This window comes from Poecilia reticulata, linkage group LG7 (assembly GCF_000633615.1).
Source record: "Poecilia reticulata strain Guanapo linkage group LG7, Guppy_female_1.0+MT, whole genome shotgun sequence".
NCBI lineage: Eukaryota > Metazoa > Chordata > Actinopteri > Cyprinodontiformes > Poeciliidae > Poecilia > Poecilia reticulata.
In genome coordinates this window covers 4074544-4091459 of record NC_024337.1, presented here as the reverse complement: position 1 = coordinate 4091459, position 16916 = coordinate 4074544, and the positions used below count along the sequence as shown (strand labels likewise).

Sequence of the window (16916 nt, the reverse complement as noted above, 5' to 3'; positions counted from 1 at the left end):
TCGCAGAATGTCTACTGAAACCAACCTGAGTACAGGTCTCTCTTTTTAAAAAAATAAATAAATAAATCTACACAAAATAGTTTTTACAGATATTTGTTAATTTTTCAAAATAAACTGAAACATAAGTTTTCACACCTATTGTTTGATATTTTGGCAGCAGTTCCAACCTCCAGTTGTCTTGAGCATGTCTCTATAAACTTGTTTTTTTGGGGGGTAAAATGTCGTCCATTTCCAAATAACAAAGGGAACTCTCCTTTAAGATCTGTGATGATCCTTTTTCAAATGTTTTTTTATTTATTTATTTTTTATTTTTTTTTTGCTTTGACACAATTCAGTTCCAAAGATCTACAGATAATTCCTCCGAGTTTATTGCTTGGTTTCTGTAGCCCAGTAGCCCCCATCCAGCTATAAGGGGGGCTGGATGGGGACCCGGGTCTGGAGGTGCCAGGGAGGGAGGAATGGYTTCAAGTCGCTTAAATGTCTGATTATAGATGGAGAAAGTGCGCCCTCACCTCTTGAGAAAGGTGTATTTAATGTTAAAGTTACTTTCCCTCAATGGAATATATACTAGTCAGTCCCAATGGCTGTTTCACTCTCACAGTTTAGCTGATGTGCTTCCTGGGTAAAAATCAAAAGACAAATGACTCCCCCACCCTCACTCAACAGATTCCAGCAGCGCTGGTGATGCACGTAAGGGGCCCGGTGATTGGCCCCGCCTCCCGGCCCAACGCCGACTTGTTCCACTAGTGCTGTAGCCAAATGTGTTCCATTCCAAATCATGTTCAATCTTCTGAAGTGAGCACAGGGGAACTCCAATTTTGTTAAAAAAAACTCACCAATAATTAGACACTCAGTTCTGACTGCCATAGGAAGGAATGTGAATACTTATGTAACTATTATTTGTAATTTAAAAAAATTATTAACATATGTCTGAAAACATGTTGTCTAGCAATAGTACAAACAAAACCTTACCCAGGTGGGTTTTAGAGTTGGTCTGCAACATGCAAAATTTTTTAGAAACAAAGGGATGTGAATACTTTCTGGATGACCAGTAAATATACTACGTGTGTGTGTGCGTGTTGGCATTGTGGTGCATTGAACTACACTTGCCCACTGCATTACTGTATACAGTCCATGACGTGTATCTGCAGTGTGTCCATATCTGGAGCCAGGTAGTTGCACTTCGGACAGCATAAATCAGGCAAATCTGCAGCTGCTGCTGCAGCAGGATCGATGACCGGTGCCAAAACGTGGTTCCGGTTCGGTGGCACAGTGTTGAAGCCAACACCAGGAAACCCTACCATTGCAGCAGAGAAGAACATCTTAACACAGCTGAGATTCATTTAGGAGTTCCTAAACATACAATGTCAGAAAAACAATTTTTTTTCCTCAAAACTCCTTTTTCACACATGTGCAAATCTGGAAATGCTAAAATAAAATTCCAGACTGGACAGGATCTCTGCTGACCACAACCTACTGGCACACATCAAGATTTTCAGAGTAAGTCCTTCCAGGATGTTGGGGATTTTTTGAGATTGTTGCAGCATAACATCACTAATTGTACTGCACCTTTTTTAAAAAACTTGCAGTTTAAGATTAACTTTATTTTTTAAAGCTTTTTTTTGCCACAAAATTGTCTTATGAAAAAGTTGAAATTACTGCATATAACCTTTCCCACAAAAGTTCAGTAACAAATGTTATTGCACTTCAAATAGTCCAAAAAGTTGAAAACTACCCACAAAATGTTAACTGAGACGCATTCAATTAGAACCCATTCTGAAAATTCTTTATTTCTTAATGTCTAAAGTCTCTGGATTCCCTCTGACTGTACAAGGCTGTTTAAAGCTGTAGGATTCTGTGTGTGTGTGTGTGTGTGTTGTACCTTGCTGAGGGGGAATGTGAGTGGGCCGTGCAGGAAAATCATCCATGTGTTTCAGCTTCATTTGCTCCAAACGTGCACTGAAACAGAGGTGATTAGTTAGACCCTTGAATAAATAATAATGAAAAAAGATCAATTTATTTTTGCTGCATACTAAAAAAACATCTGGTTTTGACAATAGGGGACTCCCATTTTACTTTGAATTTTTGGCACATATGTAGGTAACTACAAATATGGACGCGTCAAAGAAGTGCAAGAACCCATAGAGATTTATTACAACTGAAGATGAAAAACAAATTATGCTGTCCATGAACTGAAGATCATAATTGACAACCTTGAGCAATCTTCAACCGAGTGTCTTCAGTCAGCAACTTATGGAGACCGTTCCTAACAACAGACTGGGTAAACATTTACAGTACGAGTTACAGTATATTATTTCCCTTTGGGATTATTAAAGTACTTAGAATCAAAACTGAATTAAATTGAAGATTCTTCATTTACAGTGCAGACCCACCTAAGTTTTAATTCCCAGACAGATAGAAATCTAAGTTTGACTCTTTCAAAACATTTTTAAACTGAGATTCTGAGCTATTGAGGTAGGAATTGTTTCATCTTGGACTGTGGTATTGTCAAAGCTGGGTTCTGTGCAGATCCAGACCGAGGTGATTTTCCACGTGAGGTTTCAGCCTCAGACGGTACCAAAAAACCTCGCTTGTTTGACAACACCTGTACTTAAGCCGAAGCAGTTGAAGTAGCATTTGATAAGCAGCTCTGCTCCGAGTTGTGACCACCACAGATTTCCACTCCTCCTGAGAAGCATGTCCAAATATACAGCACATTAATATTAACACGGATCCTGATGAATGTGTGGTTACCGTGCTGTGAGCTCGTGCTTCAACCGTTCCATCTCAGCCAGAGCCTGAGTGAACTGTTCTTGCAGCTCCTCCTTCTTCTGGTTCAGCTTCTCTCTTGCTTCTCGCTCTGCCAGAAAATCTGCCTTGTAGATCTCAGCCTGGCACAAACGCAAACAGGGAGCAAGGTGATGTGTTTATGCTTTACAAAAAAATCAAATAAAATCTGTTTACATTTTTAAGATGATAAATGCGTTATCATAACTTTTGTTTTTTAAACTGAACATGTTCTTTCCCAACTTGTACAGTGTGAAAGAATCTTTGATCTTCTCATTTAGAGAATCTCCACTTCCTTGCCGATTCATGTGGCTTGATGATTTTTTTAACGGATGGCCTCTGAAAAGCATCTCTCTTCATCTTTTCTGACAATCCTACAGCTGCTGTTGTAGCTTGTTACAAATGTTGAAGAATACAAATACAAATATTTGCATAAAACAAATCCAGTTTTACGTTTCCTCTAGTAGAACAACTGACCAACTGCTGAAATGTTGTAAGTGTAGCAGACAGAGAGAGAGCCGTGATTAAAATCAGCAGATATTGCCAGAAATCCACAGACTACGAAGACATGAGCATCGGTTTGGACTTTACCTGTGCTGTGAGGACAGGGACAGTTTCCAGCGAGCCTTTCTGCTGCTCCACCTCCTCCTTTAGTTTATCGATCAGGTCCTGCTTGATGGCCAGYGCCCGCTCTGCCTCCTCTAGCTTGCTGCTAAGGTCTCCTCCCTGCAGCGATATACAGAGCCCGACGTTAGAACAGCAACGCCGGTGAGGGTGAAGGCGTCCGAGTGTGTTTTTACCTCGCTCTTCAGTTTGGAATCATAGTCTCTGAACAGACATGTGTAGGCATGCTGCAACTGTGACAGCTTTTTCCTGATAAGAGCAGAACAAAAGGGATTTCAAAACACACTTTGTCTTTCCAAACATTCTAAGTATTTTGATCAAGTGGAACGGTGTGCTGAACTCACTTCTCCTCTGTGACCACGTGCCTCTCTGACTTCAGCGCGCTCTCCAGGCTCTGCACCTGCAGCAGCAACTTGTCATTGGCCACATGATGCTGCTTCCTCTGCTGCTCCAGCTCCCGCTCCGCCGCCTGCAGGGCCTTCACCTTGCTGACCAGCCTAAACGCAGAAACGACAAACGGCTCGTGACAAACGGACCGGACACGACCTCGCCTTTACGACGGGACGACTCACTTCTCCTCCAGCATTTTGCGCTCGTCGTCGCTCTTCTGCAGGAGGATCTGCCTCTCGTTCAGTTCGCCCAACAGCGACGTCGCCTGAGCTTTCAGAGCCTCACAGTCCTTGGCCAACTGGTGGCATGCAAATAGAAGAAAATAAGCTTCAAATATGCACTCACAGATAAAGGCAGGCAAGAAGGAATTGAGTGATTAAGCTATAATGACGTAGATAAGTTGGTAGGTGATTTTCAGTGCAAACTTTCAGATATCATTGCCCCCATTAAAGTGAAAGTTGTGACTGGTAGAAAGAAATCTCCATGGAGAAATGCACAAACAGTTCAATCTGCAAGACAACTCTGCCGTAGGGCCGAACGGAAATGGCGTGAAACTCAACTGCACGTTTATTATGACATCTACAAAGAAAGACTACGTAACTATCACACAACACTAAAACATGCAAGAGAGGCTTTCTTTGCAGATGTCATAAACAAAACCATTAACAATGCTCGAGCTTTATTTGCTACTGTTGACAGGCTAAGAAAGCCCCCTACGACTTTGCCACCTGAATTTCAATCTAATGCCGCCTGCAACAAGTTCTCCAGTTTCTTTTCAGAGAAAATTCAAAAGATCAGAGGATTAATCTGCACATCCACTCCAAAGACAGTACTAATGCTGTGCCCAAACAAAACAAATGCAGGAAAATGACCCAATTTCAACTACTAAATTATAAAACCCTAGAAGAAATTATAAGTCAATTAAGCTCCAGTTCCTGCTGTCAGGATGTCCTACCCACACATTTCTTTAAGAAAGTCCTGCCTGTTGTTGCTAATGATCTGATCCAAATAGTAAACTCATCGCTCTCTTCAGGTGTTTTCCCCCAGGCTTTGAAAACAGCAGTTGTCAAACCACTGATAAAAAGGAACAATCTGGACAAATCCCTACTGCAGAATTACAGGCCGACCTCTGACCTCCCATTCATCAGCAAAATTATTGAAAAAGCTGTTTTTAAACAATTAAATAACTTCCTAACAATAAYRAAYYRCTTTGACTCCTTCCAGTCTGGTKTYYGWKCTCABCACAGCACRGAGACGGCCTAGTCAAAGTGTTYAATRAYATCCWTATAAATACAGACTGTKGGAGAACCACAGTGCTGGTTCTGTTGGACCTCAGTGCAGCTTTCGACACTGTTGACCACGACATTTTACTGAATCGACTGGAGAGTTGGGTCGGACTCTCCGGTCCAGTGCTCAACTGGTTTGAATCCTACATAAAGAACAGAGATTTCTTTGTTTCAATCGGAATCTTCTCATCAGAAAGGTCAAAGGTCACATGTGGGGTACCCCTAGGACCACTCTTATTCAATATTTATATGCTCCCACTGGCTCAGGTTATAACAGGAAATGGGATTAGCTACCATAACCATGCAGATGATACACAGCTCTACATCACGATGTCACCAGGTGACTCTGAACCCATCCAATCACTGAATAGATGCTTAGAACAGATAAATGTGTGGATGTGCCAAAACTTTCTCCAGCTGAATCGAAACAAAACTTAAGTTATTATCTTTGGACCTAAAGAGGAGCGAACCCGAATCAATTCACAGCTTCAGTTATTACAACTAAAAACCAGCGATCAGCCCGAAACCTGGGAGTAGTGATGAACTCTGACCTGAACCTTCAGAGCCACATTAAGACAGTCACAAAGTCGGCCTTCTATCACCTGAAGAACATCTCCAGGATTAGAGGACTTATGTCTCAGCACGATCTAGAGAAACTCATCCATGCRTTTATCTTTAGCCGCATTGATTACTGCAACAGCGTCTTCACAGGTCTGACTAATAAATCAATCAAACAGCTGCAGCTGATCCAGAACGCTGCTGCTCGGGTTCTCACTAAAACCAGGAAGAAAGAGCACATAACACCAGTTTTAAAGTCCCTACACTGGCTCCCTGTAGCTCAAAGAATACTTTAAAATACTATTGTTAGTTTATAAATCACTGAACGGTTTAAGACCACAATGTATTAAAGATCTGTTATTGCTGTASCAACCGTCTAGACCCCTCAGATCTCCTGGTTCTGGTCTGCCCTGCATCCCCAGAACCAGAACCAAACGAGGGGAAGCAGCATTCAGTTTCTTTGCACCTCAGATTTGGAACAAACTTCCAGAAAACTGTAAAACAGTTGAAACACTGGGTGCCTTTAAGTCTCAACTTAAAACCCACCTGTTTAGAGTTGCTTAGGGTTAGAGTGCAAGATTTTGATGTCTTTGATGTTTTTAATGTTATCTTTACTTTTTATCTATTTATTAATTTCTTTTTATTTCTCTTTCTCACTGTTTACGTTTTAATGATGTAAAGCCCCCCGGAAAACGTCCCAGTTAAACGACGTTTAACTAAAGTCCCACGGGGTTTAGAGTCSCAGTTGACGGYGTTTCAACTAAAAACCTAGAGGTTGGAGTCCTTGCCAAACGGTGTTTTTGACTAAAGTCCCAGAGGGTTAGAGTCCCAGTTAAACGGCGTTTAACTGAAGTCCTAAAAGGGGTGCAGGTTTTAATGTTTTTATCTTTTTTTTCCAAAATCTCTCTTTCTCACTGTTTATTCAATGTCACATGCTGTTTTTATTTTAATTATGTAAAGCACTTTGAAATGCCTTGCTGCTGAAATGTGCTATACAAATAACATTTGATTGATTGATTGATTTGGATGTAATTTGGTAAACAAACATAGTTGTGGAAATAATTTGACTAAGAAGTGATTAGAGGGTTTCTGCAGGTTTCACCAACTCAAATGTCAGACTTTTTAGGACCAGTATGGATGAAATTTAAGACCTGTATCACAAAAGAAAAGTACAAAAGTAAAATTGCAAATCAATTGTATGAGTTGACAACAGAAGCAAGTCAACGCTCAAGACAAACATCATCCAGCCAACTGCCAATAGATTTGCACTTACGGAAAAAGCTAGCTTAAGCGGTTATTACCGGTAGCTGCAACCACCTTGAGTCAAATAATATAATAATAAAAGATGTCTGCACATGACTCCAAGTTTTGCGTAACAGTAAAGTCCCATCACAAAAAGAAACCTACATAGAATATACAAGCTTAAATAGCCTTGCCAAAACAAAATTTAAGACATGTGGCTAATGACTTTTCAGACCAGGAACTGATGAATAACAGGCAGAGGAGATGTCTTGAAGATTTGTTAATTTATGTTATCCATTTTGCTGATTCTGCATTGACTTCTTTCCATCCGATTGTTTTGTTCTTTTGAAGGTCTGAAATAAACCTAAATGTATTTAAGGCCAATTTGTTTATTCTCTATTGAATTTAAGACATCTCAAGGTCTTCATTTTAATACATGAAATTGAGACTTTTTTAAGGATGCACAAACACCCTGGATTAGTCAAGAATGAGCACCAAAGGGCAAGATGGAGGCGACATGAGTAGAGGTTGCAGTGATATCAGTTTTCTGACGAATTGACGACCTTTAGAAACCCTAACCTGCCAATTCCGAGTATGACCAATACAGAGTTTTTTTTTGTCTGAAAAGTTGCCAAGTTGACAAAACTGGGGTGACTACTGTTAACGACACTTGGTGGGCCAGTCAGCCCTCTCTTCCTGCACATCAAAAGGGGACAAGGGATGATTTTCAGACCTTTGTGGAGATAAGATTCACAAGTAAGTATTGGCTGATCTCCCAAAATTTAAGAAATTTGAGGCCAAATTTCGTTCTGCTCAACACAGAGCAGAACGATGAGACGGGTGGAGTTGCTCTTCCATCCCCTGCAGTTCCAGAGACTTGTATACTGGGTATTGTAAGATTGCCGACTGCTGTAGTTGGCAATCTTTAGATTAAATGACCCAATATAAATCTATGGTTTTAGTAAAAAATTAGCAAAGCCTTCTAGCAGACCTGGGCACAATCCTTGTCCTTTTGTTTGAGCAAAGCTTCTGTTCTGTCCCGTTGAGCAGAGCTCTTCTGCAGGTAATCCAGTTTCTCCTCCAGCTCCCGATACCTACAGCAGAAATGCACTAACATTAGAATTATGGTAAATGCATTACTATAGGCACAACTTTTGACATAAACTAGTCATTTTTGAACAATGAAGTTACAAACTTGTAAAATTGCTGATTAGTTATTCCATTTAACACTAATTTTCCTGAAATCAATGCATTTTTTGTTGAAAAAATAATTCCAAATAAAATATCTTTGAATTAAAAGATGCAGAAAATAATTAAGAATTATCTTCTTTGTTACCATGGAAAAAAATCCTTTGTGGTTTGTTGGAATGGCATTAAAAAAAACCCCAAAGTGGATGAATAATACAGTGCAACACGTCTGATCTACTCGTAAAACCCACAGGAAACAAAATGAGTTCAGATTTTGGAGACAGACAGACAGGCAAGCAGTGACACATGCAAAGGGAACAAAAAGCCACACAAAGCTGTAGGCTCACCTGCCCTGTGTGGCCTGAAGCTGCTCTGTGAGTTTAGCCAGACTAGAGCTGACAAAAGAAACCAAACAAGGCAAAAGAAGATAAGGAAGAGGAAGAGGTTTTGTTAAGCAGGAGGAAGGACAGAACTTTAATTAGAAGAGCAGAATAACCTGCAGTTATAACAGGGTACAGTGTGAGTTCATTTAGTAGAACCAAGGTAAGATTTTGGCTTAAAGTTAGTTTAGCACCGTTAGCTTAAATGATCTTCTACCTGTGTGTGTGTGTGTGTGTGTGTGTGTGTGTGTGTGTGTGTGTGTGTGTGTGCGTGCGCGTGTGTGTGTGTGTGGGACTGAGTTTTACCAGTCAGAGGTGTGCTGAGCCTCTGAGCGAAGCTGAACAGCTTCCTCATTACTGCTCGTCTGCAAAACATGAAAACAATCCTTCAGGCCACAAAACAAATAAAAATAAATAAAAAAAATAAATAAAAACACAATTCCTAAAAAGATTACTAAAGACTGAACCAGCTGGGAATGTTTTTCAAAAACATTGTTTGTGGTGCTATGATGTTACAGCCATACAGTTGCCTAAAAAATAATGAACAGTTTATTCTAAATCATAATTTTCATCGTCATCACAATAACACCTCAACATGTCATGATCAAATTTTAAATCCATTTCACCCACTTATAAGAATTATTTTATTTTCTATGTTTTACGGTTGTATCTGAAATTCATACATGCGACTTTATGTCTACTTGTATGTTAGTGGACATGAAGTGAAGTTAGCATAGCGTGCTACCTGTGTATGGAACAGTTTAACCCGCAGGTGCTCAATGCATCGATGCTGTCGCTCTAACACTTCTTTTCCCTCGTCCCGTTCCCTCTTTAACTCTTCATTTTTCCTTCTCATCTCTCTCATCTCTTCCTCTGTTTTTTCTTTGTGGCTCTTCAGCAGTTGCAGGAACTCATTGGCACCCTCTGCAGGCTGGAGAGACAGAGATGCGATGGTAATAGAAGCAAGTGACTTTGCTGCGATATTTAATGACGTTTGAGACAGAGAAAATGTTATTAAAATCGGAATTAGCAGATCAGTCTTTTTAAAGATCTGTGATTGGTCACAAAACTGCAATCAGTACACCCCTGGCTGGCAGCTTAGCGTTATCTCAGCAATTGATGCCCAAAAAGTAGGGGTGCGCAGATAAATGAGCCACAATTTCCTTAATTTTGCAAAATCAGTGATTGCTCGATACTTAAATGTGAAGCGATCTTATCTACCTCTACAAAGGTCTACAAACCATCCACTGTCCTAATTTGCTCTACTGTGAGAGGTTTGACTGATAAGACAAACAAGGTCATGTCTGCATGTGCAAGGTTAACAATAGTCAATAGTCAACAAGTCTTACCAACTCAGCAACTTTGTTGCTGTATTTGGCTACTTTTCATACAAAAAATGTTATTGAGACTTAACCTCTTTCTGTGACATCAGTCACAGTTTGTTTCTTAATTAGTTCCCAATTAAGAAACAAACAAACTGCCTAATGTTGGTCTGTGTCCAGACCAAATGGCCTTTGTTGATCCTTTCATTATGACATTATAAAATCTATAATGCTCATTTGATTTTCTGGTTCTTTCTTTGTAAGATTTATTACTATTTTTGTGTGACGCTTTGTGACAAGTGTTTGAAGACAAATGTTGTAAAGTTGTTATAACTGATTTATAGGTTTTTATTTGACGATTCTCCCTTAAAACGATGTGAACATTTTCGACAAGAGATACGTGAGGCGAAATGGAACAAACGAAAGAAACACTCTACCAGGCTGCGATGTGGTGTGGTTTGTGTCTGCTGCTCCGTTTCTTCAACTCTTTTCCTCTCCCACTGGTCTAAAGTCTGAAAGACAAAACATAAAAACACCACTTGATAAAAAAAAAACTAGAATTCAGTTTCTTCAGACTCATAACTCTACAGTACATGTGTCTAAAATTCTAGACTGAGTTTAGGGATGCACCGATTCATTTTTTTTCAGACCGATATCAATATCTGGGGTTCAGTATCAGCCGATACCGATCCAGTAGAAATACAGTGCTGAACATTTCTTTCTTTTGTTTTTTTTAAATTACGGACATAACTGTATTGAATTACACATTTATTTGATAACTCTGCACCAGTACACCTACATACTAAACTCTTCATACTGAATTCTAAATGTAATGTGAAATAAATAGGGCTCTTGTGTCTATTGGTTTGCTGTAACTGATATATAAGCAATCAATTAATTGCACAATAAATTAAAATAAGTTCAATAATTTCCATTCTGATGATTAATATTTTTTGAAAGGAAATTTTGTTTGAAGAGATTCAATAATCCATTTTTAATTATTGTTTCAGTTGTTTGTGGTTTTTAATTTTCTTTTTACTTAGTTTTCTTTCTTCATCATTGTACCATTATTATTTTATTAGATGAAAATAGAATCAACAGTTTTTTTCATTTATTGTAGTAATTTTTAGAACAAATTATTGTTCTGCAAAATTTTATATAGTGACAGACCGAGTGATATAAATGTAATTCCCTGGTCCCTTTGCATAATTGGTAGGATTTCATATTGCAGTTCCATATTGCAATACATTTCTTTATTATTATATTTAGTGATAAAAAATAAATAAATCACTATGTCCAAGTACTTTTCAATTGACTTTTTAAGCAAATTATAGGGTTAACGTACTAAAATATATATTTTTTTGTTTTCACAAAATGAAGAATTCAGGACAGGGCTAGAGATGACAGAGCTCACAGGAAAATCTAGTTTTGCAGCCGAGTTCCTGCAACGTTTTGTTTTAGAACTACTGGATCAGAAAAATACGAACTGCAGCCAGAAGGAAACAAAACATAACCGGTGYGATTGATGATTACTCCACAAATGTTCAAATGTTAACTTAAAGTTTACTCTTTAACAAAGAGAGATGATTACATGTGACAGTCACAGTGATTCATGTAAAAAGGCAGCAGCTCAATACAGAAGACCTTATAGTACTGTAAAGATTAACATAACAGACTTCATTAATATTGGGTGATCTGCCCATAATTACATGTGAAACCGATCTCATCTTCCTCCTCAGAGGTCTGAAAATCAGCCACTGTAGTTTGGAGAGTCACTCTGTAAATATTTCATTCATATTTGAGATCACTGTGTCATGTGCAGTTGAAACAAGTTTGTATTTTTTCAGAGTATGGTTCATTGCTTTTGAATAAAATTAGATTGGGACATTGATGGTGCATTCGGACACCGTCAGGTGTTATAAGAACACAAACTTGTTTTAACTGCACATGACACAGTGATCTCGAATATGAATGACACATTTAGTGAGTCATCCTCCAAACTACCGGGGCTGATTTTCAGATTTCTAAGGACAAGTGAGAGACGTCGGTAAGGTGAAAATCAGTTTTAAGATCTGACTGGCTGAACAACCTTCCAACAGAGATAAAAGTGACGATTGCTGTGATTGTGAAGATCCAGACTGCGACGATTTAGTCAGGCTAAAGAACATAAGCAGTGAGCAATAAAGTGACCCATCTCTCATCATGGCAACACAACTGATAACAAAACAATATGCAGTCACCAAGGGAAGCATAAGAACCGCATATAAACAGCTTTCCAGGCACCATAGATGAAAATTAATCCAAATCTTGCATATTTAAAGAATGCAGTATTTCTTTTCATTTAGAAAACAAGTTGAGAATAAGCTTCCTCTTAATGTTATAAGACAACCAGAGTCTTGTTATGTGTGACAGCCTCTCTGAATGGTGGGAGGATGAAGGTGGAGCGACGTAAGTCTGCAGCACACCCACCTTTGGCTCATCCAGCGGGCCGTTCCGGGCAGGAAGCCCCGGTGACGCCTCCATCTGGGCCGAGCTGTAGCTGTGGTTGGACGATGAGCCTGGTCCGTTCACCATGCTCTGCAAAGAGTGGTTCTCCTGCGCCAGCCTCTCCACCAGCGCCCGGGCCTCCTGGAAACGACAGCTGAGGAATTCCCGCTCCTCCCTGGTCCGCCGCTGCCATCCCTCCATCTCTTCGCAGCGCTGACGCAGGGCCTGGTTGCTCCTCCGCAGAGCCTCTGGGGGACGGACAAGTACCAGCGTTCAGTCTACATCTTCTTCCGGCACAAACAATTACAAAAGCCACCTTTGACTCTACTACTATTAATAATCAGAAGACTTTGATATGGAACCGTAATGAGCTCGAGACAGATCCGGTTCAGTTCACTGGGTTGTTTATTTTTAGCTGCATCCAAGCATTTATCAAATTACAAACTTTTATAACTTTCTCACCATACAGCCAGAGACTTAAAGAGAAGCAGCAAAAGCAAATGAGCTGGATTAGCAGAGCTCGCTAACAACTGATGCTGTTGGTATGGAACATCATCTTTTCTTGTGTGGAAATTGAGCTGTTAGCATCTCACGAGATTGTTATACAGCACCAGTCTTCTGTCAGAGGCTGCTTTAGATTTATTGTAACACTAACTGCATACATCCTCCCCAACCACAGAACCGCCATCCACAACGACTGAAGGACAGCTGGATGACAGGAGTTACAGCAGCTTTTAATTTCCCTTTCGGGATAAATACAGCATTTTGAATTTTAATTGAGTTGAATGACAAGATTTCACACTTTTCCTGCCTGGAATTTTTGGCAACTGTTGACTTCTCAACAAGAACAGTGTATAATGCTGTTCCTTTGCATTACACTGTAAAAAATGGCAACATCCACAAAAAAAACCCAAAAAAAACTGTTGCAGCATAAACTATAAGAATGGATGGGAACAAGAGAACAAGATGAAGCTGACATGACAAATCGTGGAAATATCTTGGACCCAGAAAACTGCTTTTTTCATCATCAGTTTTTTTTTCTTTTTTTACAAACTCTTTTTATTTTTTTTAGTAAGTCAATACCTCGGAGCTGCTGGTTGTCGCCCAGCAGTCTGGTCACCACTTCATTGCCAGCGAGCTCTGGTGGGACCCTGAGGGTCCCTCCGCTGTCCTCTCCAGACATGTCCCACTGCATGGGGCCGTCCGGCTGTGGCTGCACCATCTCTACAGAGGCAGAGGCAAAAGACAGGCTGATAAATATCCACAACTTAGGAAAGTATTACTACAGTGGAAGAAGTGCAGGTAAGGCAAAGTGCAAACGCCTCAATTCATTTGCTTATAAGATGTTTCACTCACTTTCAGTGCAATCTCTGTATATGTATGATTTAGAGAAACACGTACACCGTCCAACAGCTATAAAGAGTACACTCCTGGAACTTTTTCACATTTTGCATAGACTGCGATAGATCAATAATAAAGTAGTGCAAAATTGTAAAGTGGAAGAAAAAGGTCTTCACATTTTTAACAAACAAATCTGATTGTTTTTGTTTTGTTTTGTTTTGTTTAGAGCTGGTATTCACCCTTCTTTTACTCAGATGCCCTCATATAAAATCCATTCTGAGCCTTCAGAGTCAGAGTCAGTTGGTTCACAACATTATGAAAGGCATCAGCCGGTTGCTTTTGAACTAAATTATTAAACATCCCTGGGATACGAGTAACTGATTCATAACCTGGATCAGTTCCAAGAGCCACTTGTAAATAGGAGGAGAAGCTGCTCCAATCAGAAGAGAGGCTGCTGCATACCTGGCTTAAATGAATGGGTGATTAACAGGTTTCTGTAGCAATTTGAAGCAAACTGAGGAGATTATGCAATCGCCCAATCAGTTGTGCTGAAGTGGGGAAAAATCTAAAACATGCAAGACAAGGACTGGGGTTATGGGGGGGTGATATGGATTTAGGATTTTATTGCGGTATTTTGTAGTACTATTGTAGTAACAAAGATTATGATAGAAAAAAACTATTACTCATTTTATAGGTAACTGTTTGGATGTGACTGCAAGACGCTGCATTTAATATATYATGTTTTTGAAATCACTGATATTTATTGATGCTCTCAAGAAAACAAACTGCAGAGAAAATAGCGAAAATAACATTTCTGAGCATACATACAATTTCATCTATTTTATTTACCATCAATAACTGAAATTCATCATCATAAATCAARATTCTTATAGTGATAAGAAGTTCCCACCTCTAGTTTGGGAACGCTGCTGTAGATCAAAGGATGCGAGTTAGAACCTTCCAGAGTACATGTTATTTCAGAGAATCCGCAGCAACAATAGAAGATTTGTGTTCACTGAAGCGTCCCATTTAATCTGATTTTTTTTTTATTTTATTTACCATAAATATGCAACAACCCCCCCACGATTAATATAGCCGTTGAGGGAAAATATATGTTCTCTCACTCAACAACTATTCAATTCATTATTCATAGGTTTCTGAGGCTGAGCACGTTTTCTGCAGATGAAGGTGGCCGAGTCTTACTTTCACTTTCATTTTAAATCTGACAGAAATCCCTTTAGTGGGAGAAAACCATCAAGCGAGCCTCTGTTTCAGATTGTTAGGATCTTTGGGAAAATGCCAAACGTCCCTTCCGTGTGAGCAGTTGAACCTGCTTACAGGTGAACAGGAGCGGGAAAAAACATGACCTCATCACTCAAGGTGCCTCTGTTGGGCTGAAACCAACTCCCATGCCACAAAATAATGTGGAAAAACCGTTCAAATAAATAAAACTGCATTATAAAAACACACCTCAGCGTACACGGTATCACCCAGGGACATAAACAAAACGTYTGACAGTTATATTAGGCTAACGTTAAACGTTAACGTCAAATGCAAAAGACTTTTACATATAACCAGGCGCATTTATAGTCACAAACCACATCTTACCTTTTCTTCTCTTTTAGTTTTGATACGAGGAAAGAAACAGCTAAGCTGTCACTAAGAAACTGCCCTTCACAGTTTATTTAGACAGCTGGCTAATAGCAGACAGCTAAGACCTAGCTAATTAGCTTGGTARGCTAAAGTAGCAAACTGTCGGCAGGGCAAAGTAAGAAGTTCTTTTAAGCYAATATAAACGCCGGCCTAAATCAACGACCTAAGTATCTCCGGAGAGTCATTTTGTCCTGTTTTGTAACTTATTCCGAGTGCGTTGAAGGTTGACTGAAGAAATCTGACGATTCGGAGTGTTGTTAGCTGGAGAACGTGTAGGTATTTTACCCTGCGCGTTGACTGTCAGGTACAACTAGCTCTGAGTCATAGAGGATGTTTATGGATCCAAATACGCTGAGGTCACACGTCACCCACAGAGCATTCTGAGAGTTTCCAGAGAGGCGGTAGAAGGCATTAGTAAATATAACAAGCATTCGTGTCAAAAAATTATATGCATATATATATAAATATCAGACTACAGCCCAAACCTCTGACAAGCGCTTGGTCTGACCCTTGTCAGACCAAACAAGCCTGTGTGTGTGTGTGTGTGTGTGGTGTGTGTGTGTGTGTGTGTGTGTGTGTGTGTGTGTGTGGTCTGACACGTTTGTGTGTGCTTCAGTAAACTTGAAAAAATAGTACTATAATTTGTAAGTTTTTAAGGGTATATTGTCTCATTAGTCATTAGAGTGAAAGCTTAAAAGAAATTGAGTGATGAAAATGAAAATAAAGTGGTTATGATTCTCATGCATTTGAAACTGAAACACTTAACTTCGGTTTCAGAAATAGTTGAAGTCAAATCTGTCTGGTTATTCTGAAAACTAAACTGTAGTTCTTCGTAAATGAAATTCTTGTGATGTGAAAGCATCAAAGAAAATATAATGCTGAAAAAAATGCGTACCTCTTCCCACTTAATTTGTTTCAGTTTAGAGGCACAACATAGTTTTTTTTTTTTTTGTTTTGTTTTGTTTGTTGCAACAATCCAGAACCTGAATCTGGAAATGATGTTCCAGTCACTGTAACCTTGCTCTGGATGCAGCTGGTTGAGGTTTGTGCTTGTGGTTTGAGGTATTTGTTCTTGAAGGTGGAATTTCCAAGTTGCCACCCKGACGTCACAGGTCTCCGTTTGAGCTTGGAAAGTTAAAGGCTCCTTGTCAATTCAGAAAGGCTGCTGAGTGTTATGCAGGAAGTAATAGCTTCAGTTATGAACCAGCTTTGCAAACCTCTAAAGGTTTTGTGTCACATTGAATGAGTCACACAGATGTCTTATGAACTCTTTTGTGAACATGCTGCTACAAAATGCCAAGATTTATATCCTGAAGTGCAAACAACAAAGATGTGGACTGGAGACATGAGACTTGGAATCAAGTCAGACATCTGTCACAATTGCATTACTTTGAATTCAACTTAGTAACGTAATGAAAGACTTTGTACTTGTATTGAACTTTCACTCAAATAACTCATGACTTCACTTTGACATAATGGATTCTGAGATCAGGGTTGGTGAGGAACTTCAGACTTTCCAATTAATTTTCTGCATCCTGTTGAGGCATTTCAGGCATAGACAGAGGCTGGTTGCCTTCATGTAGCAGGGTAACTTTGCTCTACAAAGAGTATATCTGGTAACCTAATTGCATGATTGACTTTATGAAATTATTGCTTCT

At 39.5% G+C, this 16916-nt stretch overlaps 1 protein-coding gene across 3 annotated transcripts; it reads right to left on the bottom strand.

Moving 5' to 3' along the window:
• Window positions 1–503: 503 nt before the first annotated feature.
• Window positions 504–15567, bottom strand: ikbkg (inhibitor of nuclear factor kappa B kinase regulatory subunit gamma). 3 transcript variants are annotated; one of them, XM_008412880.1, is made up of 16 exons: window positions 15214–15567; window positions 14516–14534; window positions 13348–13488; window positions 12247–12512; window positions 10215–10289; window positions 9201–9386; window positions 8762–8820; window positions 8423–8470; window positions 7879–7981; window positions 3984–4099; window positions 3756–3908; window positions 3588–3660; window positions 3379–3513; window positions 2755–2891; window positions 1883–1959; window positions 504–1297 (listed from the first exon to the last, which is right to left on the bottom strand). In XM_008412880.1, the coding sequence occupies exons 3-16, from the start codon at window positions 13484–13486 to the stop codon at window positions 1119–1121; spliced, it is 1746 nt and encodes a 581-aa protein (XP_008411102.1). In that variant the 5' UTR covers window positions 13487–13488; window positions 14516–14534; window positions 15214–15567; the 3' UTR covers window positions 504–1118. The 3 variants fall into 3 exon arrangements, with proteins under 3 accessions (XP_008411102.1, XP_008411101.1, XP_008411103.1); XM_008412879.1 differs by lacking the exon at window positions 14516–14534; XM_008412881.2 differs by lacking the exons at window positions 8423–8470; window positions 14516–14534.
• Window positions 15568–16916: the final 1349 nt, after the last annotated feature.